A 13349-nucleotide genomic window follows, 5' to 3' on the forward strand; every position below is an offset into this window, starting at 1 on the left:
GTTGCTAAAAGGTACTTGCAGAGAGGAAGTCTTGTGCTCTGGCAACACAGCTTGTCCACTACAACATGCTCTCTGCTTGTCATTGATGAAAAAGTTGATCAATTTTTGTGGCTGGTGATACAACACTGTTGAAATCATCTGTGAGATCCAGAAGGGAGAGGAGATCTTTGGTGTCTGAGAGTCCATTCAAAAATGTTTCCTGTGGGGACGCTATTTTCCATCCACTGTGCTTGCTAAGAAAACGTAACTGGTTGACGTAGTCTAGGACGCGGCCCTCTCCTTGCTGGAGAGCAAGAAGACCTCACACTGCCTCTTGTGCAGGAGCGCCGTGCTTGAACACCCTCCACGTGGCCGTGGAGACAGAGTGGGCATTATAACTGTTTTTGAATATGTTGTTAGTGCTGTCTACACACAGAACTGGTTCATCCAGGAAATGGACGTCAGTTCCAAGCAATTCCAGTGTGTCCTCGTAATTGCTCTCCCAACATTTATCAGCCATCCCCACATTAACATATGAGCACAATAGTGACAGTTCTTTCCTGTTGATTATCCTGCCGCTGGCTGTGTCATATCCTGTTGGAACGAGAGATGCACAGTGAGTCTGGTAACACGTCGGTCATACACTCCAGTAATGCTGTAGGAAAGTGACTCGTGCACTTGTTGCTCCAGAGAATACTTGGAAAGGTCACCGTGTTTGAGGAGGAGAACTTTTTAATTTGTCATGGAGTTTGGTTTTCTAACTTTAATTATTTTTTCATCCATGATTGGATATTTCTCACACTTCACCATGTGTTTCACAGGTATGGAATATTTTCTGTGTTTGACTACAGGGTAACCAGTGTTTTCATATCAATGAGATACAGTGTACTTTATCTGTTCAATGGTGCTTGTAGGCTGCAGATATGAATAAAGGAATTTGTACTGTACATGGTTATTTGTTATCCACGGGGGTCATGCTGAGAAGCTTTGGGATCTTGAATTAACGACTAGCTAAAGAAATCTTGTCATTTTGTGTCATTTTCAGTCCCGTGATGTACCAACTAGTTGGCACTGTGGCTGACCAAAATCATTTGCAACAATTTAACAAGTAGTTGTCTTGAAAACATAGAGCGTATAAATATAACCTGCAGCAGCTTCAATAAGTCTGCTGCAAATTCAAGCAACACACTCAAAATGATTTGCAAAGTTCCACAACATAGTGGTAGTATTGACAACACAAAAAGAAATTTCTGCCTGGATGATTTAGCTGATTTCTGTTGCCAATGCATTGGAAATGAAAGGCATCAGAGGATTGATGCATACTCTACCCGCTTTGTATGCTGAGATATACGAGTAAGTTTATATTTTGAATACTTACTGTCAGGAATACATGCACTGAACTTCAAGGGACCACACAGTCATACAAGGTAGGTTTTTTTTTATATGACTTTATCATGAAGTCGCTTACACCATTCAATCACAGATATTTTTCTGGTCGATATGAGCTTTTGAACAAGTCTCTACTTACATTCGTAGTGGTGATACTATGGCAAAATGTTTTATGGGCTATGTTTTGTTTGAAGGTGAATGTTTGAGTACCTAGTTTGGCAGACGTCATCCAGAGGTTTTTTCTTTGTGATTTTGTGTACGTACACACACACACACACACACACACACACACACACACACACACACACACACACACACACACACACACACACACACACACACACACACACACACACACACACACACACACACACACAGAAGTGATGACAATGCCCTGCTCATGTGGCATGCAAAGTAATAAAACAATAAAATGTGATAATACAGTTATCTTAGGAGTCAAATCAAATCACTTTTATTTATATAGCACCAAATCACAACAAACAGTTGCCCCAAGGCGCTTTATATTGTAAGGCAAAGCCATACAGTAATTACGGAAAAACCCCAACGGTCAAAACGACCCCCTGTGAGCAAGCACTTGGCGACAGTGGGAAGGAAAAACTCCCTTTTAACAGGAAGAAACCTCCAGCAGAACCAGGCTCAGGGAGGGGCAGTCTTCTGCTGGGACTGGTTGGGGCTGAGGGAGAGAACCAGGAAAAAGGCATGCTGTGGAGGGGAGCAGAGATCGATCACTAATGATTAAATGCAGAGTGGTGCATACAGAGTAAAAAGAGAAAGAAACACTCAGTGCATCATGGGAACCCCCCCAGCAGTCTAAGTCTATAGCAGCATAACTAAGGGATGGTTCAGGGTCACCTGATCCAGCCCTAACTATAAGCTTTAGCAAAAAGGAAAGTTTTAAGCCTAATCTTAAAAGTAGAGAGGGTGTCTGTCTCCCTGATCCGAATTGGGAGCTGGTTCCACAGGAGAGGAGCCTGAAAGCTGAAGGCTCTGCCTCCCATTCTACTCTTACAAACCCTAGGAACTACAAGTAAGCCTGCAGTCTGAGAGCGAAGCGCTCTATTGGGGTGATATGGTACTATGAGGTCCCTAAGATAAGATGGGACCTGATTATTCAAAACCTTATAAGTAAGAAGAAGAATTTTAAATTCTATTCTAAAATTAACAGGAAGCCAATGAAGAGAGGCCAATATGGGTGAAATATGCTCTCTCCTTCTAGTCCCTGTCAGTACTCTAGCTGCAGCATTTTGAATTAACTGAAAGCTTTTCAGGGAACTTTTAGGACAACCTGATAATAATGAATTACAATAGTCCAGCCTAGCGGAAATAAATGCATGAATTAGTTTTTCAGCATCACTCTGAGACAAGACCTTTCTCATTTTAGAGATATTGCGCAAATGCAAAAAAGCAGTCCTACATATTTGTTTAATATGCGCATTGAATGACATATCCTGATCAAACATGACTCCACGATTTCTCACAGTATTACTAGAGGTCAGGGTAATGCCATTCAGAGTAAGGATCTGGTTAGACACCATGTTTCTAAGATTTGTAGGGCCAAGTACAATAACTTCAGTTTTATCTGAGTTTAAAAGCAGGAAATTAGAGGTCATCCATGTCTTTATGTCTGTAAGACAATCCTGCAGTTTAGCTAATTGGTGTGTGTCCTCTGGCTTCATGGATAGATAAAGCTGGGTATCATCTGCGTAACAATGAAAATTTAAGCAATGCTGTCTAATAATACTGCCTAAGGGAAGCATGTATAAAGTGAATAAAATTGGTCCTAGCACAGAACCTTGTGGAACTCCATAATTAACCTTAGTCTGTGAAGAAGATTACCCATTTACATGAACAAATTGTAATCTATTAGATAAATATGATTCAAACCACCGCAGCGCAGTGCCTTTAATACCTATGGCATGCTCTAATCTCTGTAATAAAATTTTATGGTCAACAGTATCAAAAGCAGCACTGAGGTCTAACAGAACAAGCACAGAGATGAGTCCACTGTCTGAGGCCATAAGAAGATCATTTGTAACCTTCACTAATGCTGTTTCTGTACTATGATGAATTCTAAACCCTGACTGAAACTCTTCAAATAGACCATTCCTCTGCAGATGATCAGTTAGCTGTTTTACAACTACCCTTTCAAGAATTTTTGAGAGAAAAGGAAGGTTGGAGATTGGCCTATAATTAGCTAAGATAGCTGGGTCAAGTGATGGCTTTTTAAGTAATGGTTTAATTACTGCCACCTTAAAAGCCTGTGGTACATAGCCAACTAATAAAGATAGATTGATCATATTTAAGATCGAAGCATTAATTAATGGTAGGGCTTCCTTGAGCAGCCTGGTAGGAATGGGGTCTAATAGACATGTTGATGGTTTGGAGGAAGTAACTAATGAAAATAACTCAGACAGAACAATCTGAGAGAAAGAGTCTAACCAAATACCGGCATCACTGAAAGCAGCCAAAGATAACGATATGTCTTTGGGATGGTTATGAGTAATTCTTTCTCTAATAGTTAAAATTTTATTAGCAAAGAAAGTCATGAAGTCATTACTAGTTAAAGTTAAAGGAATACTCGGCTCAATAGAGCTCTGAGTCTTCAATAAAATCAATAAAGTAAATACATAAACTTACTCAGCTCTCCCCACCTGGCACGGTGCCCCTGGAAAGTATTCACAGCGCTTCACTTTTCCACATTTTGTTGTTATAGCCTCATTCCAAAATGGATGAAATTCTTTTTTCCCTTTAAAATTCTACACACAATACCCCATAATGACAATGTGAAAAAAGGTTTTGTTATTGTTGTTTTTTTTACATTTTTGCAAATTTATTATTAAAAAATAACTAAGAAATCACATGTACGTAAGTATTAAGTATAGTAAGTATAGTATAGTAAGTATTCACGGCTTTTGCCGTGAAAGTCAAAATTGAGCTTGGGTGTATCTTCACTGATCATCGTTGAGATGTTTCTGTTGCTTAACTGGAGTCCACCTGGTGTATATTCAGTTGATTGGTCATGATTTGGAAAGGCACACACCTGTCCCCACAGTTGACAGTGAATGTCAGAGCACAAACCAAGCATGAAGTCAGGAATTGTCTGTAGACCTCTGAGACAGGATTGTCTCGAGGCACAAATCTGGGGAAGGGTACAGAAACATTTCTGCTGCTTTGAAAGTCCCAATGAGCACAGTGGTCTCTATCATCTGTAAATGGAAGATGTTCTGATCCACCAGGACTCTTCCTGGAGCTAAACTGAGCGATCAGGGAAGAAGGGCCTTAGTCAGGGAGGTGAGCAAAAACCCAATGATCACTTGGTCAGAGCTCCAGCATTCCTCCGTGGAGAGAGGAGCACCTTACAGAAGGACAACTACAACCCCTGGCAAAAATTATGGAATCACCAGCGTCGGAGGATGTTCATTCAGTTGTTTAATTTTGTAGAAAAAAAGCAGATCACAGACATGACACAAAACTAATGTCATTTCAAATGGCAACTTTCTGGCTTTAAGAAACACTATAAGAAATCAGGAAAAAAGATTGTGGCAGTCAGTAATGGTTACTTTTTTAGACCAAGCAGAGGAAAAAAATATGGACTCACTCAATTCTGAGGAATAAATTATGGAATCACCCTGTCAATTTTCATCCCCAAAACTAACATCTGCATCAAATCAGATCTGCTCGTTAGTCTGCATCTAAAAAGGAGTGATCACACCTTGGAGAGCTGTTGCACCAAGTGGACTGACATGAATCATGGCTCCAACACGAGAGATGTCAATTGAAACAAAGGAGAGGATTATCAAACTCTTAAAAGAGGGTAAATCATCACGCAATGTTGCAAAAGATGGTTGTTCACAGTCAGCTGTGTCTAAACTGGACCAAATACAAACAACATGGGAAGGTTGTTAAAGGCAAACATACTGGTAGACCAAGGAAGACATCAAATCGTCAAGACAGAAAACTTAAAGCAATATGTCTCAAAAATCGAAAATGCACAACAAAACAAATGAGGAACGAATGGGAGGAAACTGGAGTCAACGTCTGTGACCGAACTGTAAGAAACCACCTAAAGAAAATGGGATTTACATACAGAAAAGCTAAACAAAAGCCATCGTTAACACCTAAACAGAAAAAAACAAGGTTACAATGGGCTAAGGAAAAGCAATCGTGGACTGTGGATGACTGGATGAAAGTCATATTCAGTGATGAATCTCGAATCTGCATTGGGCAAGGTGATGATGCTGGAACTTTTGTTTGTTGCCGTTCCAATGAGATTTATAAAGATGACTGCCTGAGGAGAACATGTAAATTTCCACAGTCATTGATGATATGGGGCTGCGTGTCAGGTAAAGGCACTGGGGAGATGGCTGTCATTACATCATCAATAAATGCACAAGTTTACGTTGATATTTTGGACAATTGAAAGGATGTTTGGGGATGATGAAATCATTTTTCAAGATGATAATGCATCTTGCCATAGAGCAAAAACTGTGAAAATATTCCTTGCAAAAAGACACATAGGGTCAATGTCAATGAGCAGATCTGATTTGGTGCAGGTGTTAGTTTTGGGGATGAAAATTTACAGGGTGATTCCATAATTTATTCCTCAGAATTGAGTGATTCCATATTTTTTTCCTCTGCTTGGTCTAAAAAAGTAACCGTTACTGACTCCCACAATTTTTTTTCTTGATTTCTTATAGTGTTTCTTAAAGCCAGAAAGTTGCCATTTGAAATGACTTTAATTTTGTGTCATGTCTGTGATCTGCTTTTTTTCTACAAAATGAAACAACTGAATGAACATCCTCCGAGGCCGGTGATTCCATAATTTTTGCCAGGGGTTGTATTTCTGCAGCAATCCACCAATCAGGCCTGAATCATTGCCATTTTGTTCCATTTACCGTGCAATTTTTGTTCTATATGTTTCGTACCATTGCACCCCACGACCACTGCACACTCACACTAGAGGCAACGGTGCTTAGCTTGAAAACAAACATGATGGGGTTTGTTTTGGTGACAGACAACAATTTGAACTAGCTTATTGATGGTGCTCTTTCTTCTAACACACACACACACACACACACACACACACACACACACACACACACACACACACACACACACACACACACACACACACACACACACACAAAATCCAGTATGCCGTAAGCCAACTGGAGGCATTTTCAGTATTCGCTGAGTACACATGCTGGATGAAGAGCTCGACAAATTTCTGTTATGATTTTTTGCTGGACTGAGGAAAGCAAACAGTAGTCTGTACACAAATAAGTCAATGCACGGCATCAGCTAAGGACTACATTGCTAGGATTGTTTTTGAGCTATCTGTGTCTGCAATTTGACTGAGAACAGTTGTGGATTGGATTGGATAGCTACACCAAAATGTAAGCCCTTTTTCTCTTGTTTATAAATTAATAAAATACCAAATGACAAGGATTTATTTTTGGCATTATATAAAACAAATAATGAATGTTTTTTCATTTGTGCAATGGAAAGAATACATATTTTATTTGGTAAAAGATGGAATGTCATCTTTCACCTCATGAAATATTCTTACCACTGCATTCATAAACATTAATTATTTGTATAGTGTTGTCTGTCTTTGCAAGCATCTTTGTTTTTTGCTTGTTTCAATTTGCACAATATTTTTTTTATGCAACTACCTGTTGTTTTTGTATTCATAAGTGTTTTTGACATTTGCTTGTGCTGTCCCAACTAACACATAATGTTTTGGTAATGTTTTCCTAATGTTATTACTTTGTGTTATATATTAAAAGTCATGTTTATAGTTGAGGGAAATTTGACAGATATATTAATTCTAGTCTCACCGTCTTTCTACTAGACTATGATTTTAGTTAACGTTACCAGAATGATCTGAGAACATTTGGATGAAACATATCTTTAGTTGACTTTATGTGACACTGCTAGAATGTTCTGGGAATGTTTGAATTAAAAGCTGTCCAGACAGCCTGTTTCTTGAATTGTTAAACATTTGTGTGTTTATAGTTAAGAGAATATATAATTATATAATTATAATATAATTATATATAATATAATATATAATTATATAATATATTATATATATATATATATATATATATATATATATATATATATATATATATATATATATATATATATATATATATATATATATATAATTGTGTTTATAGTCAAGAGAAATTTTCAAACATTTTCCAAGGCTGCGAATTCTCACATCATCTTCCTTCAGTGAATATATATAGGTAACATGACCAGAATGTTCTGGGAACGTTTAAGAGGAACACTGAAGGTCAATGTCTGTTTCATGTATAATGAAACATGAAGTACTTTAAAAAGGTCATATGCATAGTCGAGTAAAATTGATAAACACTTTAAAAAGATATCACTTCTAATTTCACCTTCTTTACTTATTCAGATTTATTCAGTGAATATAGGTAAACGTTACCAGAATGTTTTGGGAACATTTGTACGAAACATACATTTTTACAATTTATGTAATGTTCCCCAAATGTTCTGGGAACGCTTGAATGAAACACAGTTTGGAAGACCTGTTTCATAAATGAATGAATGTGCTTGATTTGTGATGAAATATGAAATACTTTAATTAATAGGTCACGCCTATAGTCAAGGGAAATTTGACAGAACAGTAATAAGGCTACTATTTCTAACTTCACTTAACTTCCTAGTCCAAAGTATTTGAATCAATAACTGTGGGCAACTTGTTCTGGAATCAAACACTTGGATGAAATTAAATACAATACTCAATTATTATAATGTCATCGGAATGTTCTGGGAATGCTTGCATGAAAAACTGTGGGAAGGACTATTTGAAATCAAACATACAGTCACAAAAAGTATATTTTCAAAAGGGGTTAAGACAATGTGTATGGCAAAAATACATTTTGCTGAACTTCACTCTTTTTATCATGAATATAATTCAGGGGACATATATTCTGGCATAACGCTTCTGGAATGTTCTAGGAACATTATATGTCTCTTTCTATTTTCCTTCATAAAGGTTAAGTAAAATTTGCAGCAGGATCAAGTTTAATTTTAAAAAGTCTGTGTGGAGAAATATATGTGAGCAGTTAATTTGCTGCATGGGAGTGCATTATTTATCAACTTTGATTCTAGTCCTTGGAAAGTTGATAAAAAGAACCAATTCAATACACCTGTTTGAATGAAAAATATGAAAGTTAAATTTGGGTTCTGTGACTGTGCTAGGGACCTTATCTTTATATAATGTTCTGGGGATGTTTTAGAGACTTTTGTACAGTCTGAAAGCTTAAATTGTTATTATAATCATTTAAAGTTGTGATAATTGCAATTTAAAAAGTATAGCACATATAGGAAAATGTCACTGAACTATAAGCTAAATGTATTATTTGATTAATTTAGATTGCAATACAATATAATGAACTTTGTTTGTTGTAGAATTCAGAGAACATTATTTTATAGCTATAGAAATAAGCAGGGGTGGTGGCCAAGTGGTTAGTGTGCTTGGTTTCAGTGCAGAAGGTTCCCGGTTCAAACCTCACCCTTGCCACATTTCTCCATGAAATGTGGAGTTGTGTCAGGAACGGCATCTGGTGTAAAACCTGTGCCAAATCAGCATGCCGACCCACTTTGGATCTACTGTCGTGACCCCGTGTGGGAACAGCAGAAGGGACTTACTTTTATATAGTCCCAGCACAAATGTTATGGTCAGAGGTTCTGGCATCCAAAAAGAAAGTTTCTTTGCAAATGCTCCCAAAATGTTTGGCCTAAAGTTCTCAAACCGTTTGTGCTAACATTACTATCAAACATTTTGGGAACCAAAAAGAAACATTTTGAGAACGTCACAGCTAACGTTCTCTTAACAGTTAACAAATGTTCTTAAAACATTTTGGGAACTTTATTTTGTCAGCTGGGGTGCTCCCTGTTGGCAACCGTAGTAGTTGTTAAAATTGATTGCCGTCAATCAGTAATCAAAGGACAAAATCAAAAACTCAAGTTCCTGTAACTGCGGAATTTCCTGACTTAAAATGGTGCTTTATCAAAACGCCTTTGATAAAGTTGAACTTCTCCTCTTCTGTCCTTTAGATTGGGATGATCTTGTGATAACAAGAGAGGACACACCCACCCTGCTGGTCTGTACTGATACAATGATGACGAGCACGACAGAAGTTAACTGGAGGATGAAATCACATATTAGTGACGACTGGAAACTGGTCCTTCTAGCCAACATAAAAAGGGACTTCTCTGCTTCTGCCTCAATGGCAAACATGCATTTAGCTGACAAGAACTTTCAAGACTCTGGGGATTTCTCTCTGGCCTGTCTTCCAAAAATGGAGGATATCGGTTTGTACTCATGCTTGATCAAGCAACAGGACAGGAAGCTAAAAGAAAAGACTATCTTGTTAGCTATTATTACAGGTAAAAAACAAAAAACAAAGAAAATCACACATAGAAGCTCACTTTGACTATTTTAGTATCAGAGCTACAATGATTCATTGATTACTACATTACTGTATTTTCCAGACTGTCACATTTATTTATTTATTTATTTTGATTTTGCTAGTTTAAGAGGTACGGCAACTTATATACTGAAGTCACTTATATGTTAAAATGTAGGGTTGTAAACATAACACAAAAAAAAATCACGATTGTAGGTTTTGAGTATGATAGAAACAAACACAACTTTAAAGATATTTAGTCTGTTTTCTTTGGGCTCATGTGTGAGTTAATACTCTGTCCAGATTGTTGCAAATTTTTATCTAGTTTTTTTTTTTTTTTGGGGGGGGGGGGGGGGGGGGGGGGTTGTCATTTTATTTATTTATTCATGTATTTATTTATTTGTGAAATTTAGTTCTGTCAGGAAGGGCATCTGGTGTAAAACTTGTGCCAAATCAGCATGTAGGTCCATCTCGGGTCTGCTGTGGTAACCCCCCCAAGTGAAAAAGGTCTCTGAAAGGACTTACTTTCTTATGTTTCCAGTGACTTGACTTATACTCAGGTGTGAATTATAGGTTGGAAAATATGATAACTGTCAACTGCTTTGATTTGTAGAGATATGTAGCTGAGCAAGATTGGTTTGGGGCACCAACATACAGCTCCGAGTTTGTTTCTCAGTCACGATTACTGTCTTTGCCCTTGAATGACATTGTCTTTGAACAAGACACTTAATCTGAATTGTCTCAGTTAGTGCAGCAGATAAGTGAATATTTACCCTCGTATATGACTCTAGTCAGACAAAGCTTACTTCCCCAATCAACACCAGTACCCATTTTCAGCTGGAAGAACTTAGTGCAGCGGATAACTGAAAAAAAATGCTTCAAATGGTGATGCAAGCACCAAATTAGGCACACATACTCCTTAGACATTACTCTTTTAAAAATGCCGGGTACCCACGTGAACTTTCAATAGGCGGCCAAGAAGGTGTCAATTGAAGTATTACACAGGGGTCAAAATTTAAAATTGCTCCAATCATATTGAAAGGTATTCCATATTATCTGTCTGATCATAAAGAGTCCAAAAAGAATTGCTCCAATTTTGGTAAAAAGTGATGCAAGTTATTAGTTTGGTGAATACGGTTTTAAAAAGGAATAGTTTGCATCATGTATCATGCATAGTTATCCTGTTACAGGGTAGCATATGTCACATGTCATAGAATCCAATGGATGCTGATATTGTTTAACCTTTACTTTACAAACCAAGCACGCAACACAGTCAAAACTATTCCATTTATTAATCCTATTAGCTCAACCAGTAATTTGCACCACTTTTGACCAAAATTGGAGCAACTTTAACTTTTGACCCCAGTACAAACTGAAATTGACCTTTCTCAGTGTTCTTGCTGTTTTTACCCCATAACTCCAGACCATTCATTCACAGCTAGTCCAAACTATACCTTTTTGGAATCTTTATAATCAGACAAATAATATGGAATACCTTTCAATATGACTGGAGCATTTTTCAATTTTGACCCCTGTGTAATACTTCAATTGACCCTTTCTTGGCCGCCTATTGAAAGTTCACGTGGGTACCCGGCATTTGTAAAAGAGTAATGTCTAAGGAGTATGTGTGCCAAATTTGGTGCTTGCATCACCATTTGAACCATTTTTTCAGTTATCCGCTGCACTGCTTTGACCTGAGTACCCCATTGTAAACGGGATGGGGTACTCAGGTCAAAGCAGTTTCAGTCTTTTGTTCATGGTAATGAGTCATTCACGTCATCAGCAGAGTCGTCAAGGGAGCCATCAGGAGAGGATCCATCCCATCATTAAGAGGGATAGCTGCCCTGTCATTAGGAGGGTGCTAACTAGAGCACAATAGGTGCTAATTAGAGCTATTGTTTAGTCACTAGCCTATAGCAGTCTGCCTCTCGGTAGGAGGGGTCTGGTTAGGTTTAAAACTCCATCTTTTGTGACTTCAGATTATTCTTCTCTACAAGAGTCAAGACAGAAGTCAGACCACCAGAGCAAGAATTTTAGCTGAGGAAGCCTCTGCGATTTGAAGCAAAACGTCCTCGCGTCAAGCAACCCAGTCCAGTCAAAGACTCAAGCTTCTCTACCACTTTGACAGCTACTTTTCTTTTAAACCTTAAGTGGATGAATACATAAACATTTTCAAGTCACTGAATATGTCTGACAATTTACGTAAATCATTAAAGGCCCCGTTACACATAGCAAGAATGTGCAGGAACCATGCCCGACAACGCAAATATTGCCATAATCCGGCACAGTCAGGAGCAAAAGAGGCGTGGTCAGCAGTGTCAGAACACATTCAGATTATCTCGTCCACACCTGCACGATGGCATCCAAAGCGCATGTAGACAACAAGTAGATGACACAGACTGCTATCAGACGGCCATAAAAGGCGCTGAAGACTGCTCAATTTCTGGATGGTAAACATGGGACCGGAGTGGGAGGGAGCGCTGTGTCCTCCCTTTGCACAGTCCCTGTCGGTACTGAACATCGGAGTACAACCAACGTATGGCCCGGACTCACACCATATGTGTCAAAGCTGGCATGGTGCAGTCACTCACTCACTCACTCATGCAATCACATCTGCACTCGTCCTCCACTGCACAGCTGACCTCACATGCGTGTGCGTGTGTGCTTACAGCAGAGGCCTGATAACATGATCGCTGGGTGTGTGTGTGTGTGTGTGTGTGTGTGTGTGTGTGTGTGTGTGTGTGTGTGTGTGTGTGTGTGTGTGTGTGTGTGTGTGTGTGTGTGTGTGTTCAAAATAGATGAATGAGCATCTATGTGTGCGTGCAGCACGTGAGTGCGCAAGGGCCACATGTGCGTGCTGTTGCCAGCTGCTGGACACTGCTGGCACTGGCCCGTGCTGTCCCATGCATCAGATGCAGCCTTTCCAGGGAACTTTAATTTCTTTTTTTGTGTGTGTTTTGGTTCGCTTCAGCAGCACAACACAACTCTGGACACCGCAAATGTTAGATTATCACATGGGATCAGTCTCGGCTCCACGTCCACTCTGCGCTGTGAAACACTCCTGGGCCATTGTTGGAGGTGAGATTTATGTTTGTTAATGCTGTCACAGCCTGGCACAACAGCTCCATGTCATATCTCCTACAGAGTTAGAAGGTGATCATGTGTTACAGGGTGAGATCCATTCAGCTCCAAACCTGATGCATGCAATGACGTGTTACTGTGCACCAGTATAATATGATGGAGACAATAACATTATTTACATCACCCATGGGAAGGAATGGATAAATATCTGTACTGTAAGGTCTAATGTGGATATAACAGCCTGTTCAGATTTGTGTCAGCATGCGCTTAGTAGTGCTCGGTGCTTTCAGTTTGATACCGCTGTTCACATTCACTGTACATGATAGTAAATCATAATTATTATCATGATGAAGCGCATACATTTCAACAGTTCCTTTGTGCTTGGGGGGGGTTACATTATTATACGTGGCACATGCAGGTCATACCAGC

At 38.8% G+C, this 13349-nt stretch overlaps 1 protein-coding gene across 1 annotated transcript in view; it reads left to right on the forward strand.

The window, feature by feature from the left end:
• Positions 1 to 646: 646 nt before the first annotated feature.
• Positions 647 to 13349, forward strand: part of g6fl (g6f-like) — an 87934-nt gene continuing 75231 nt past the window's right edge. The window contains exons 1-2 of the mRNA XM_034173647.1: positions 647 to 800; positions 9487 to 9819. Coding sequence (XP_034029538.1) covers positions 722 to 800; positions 9487 to 9819 — 412 coding nt within the window. The 5' untranslated portion in view covers positions 647 to 721. The remainder of the gene's footprint in view (positions 801 to 9486; positions 9820 to 13349) is intronic.

The sequence above is a fragment of the Thalassophryne amazonica genome, chromosome 7 (assembly GCF_902500255.1).
Source record: "Thalassophryne amazonica chromosome 7, fThaAma1.1, whole genome shotgun sequence".
NCBI lineage: Eukaryota > Metazoa > Chordata > Actinopteri > Batrachoidiformes > Batrachoididae > Thalassophryne > Thalassophryne amazonica.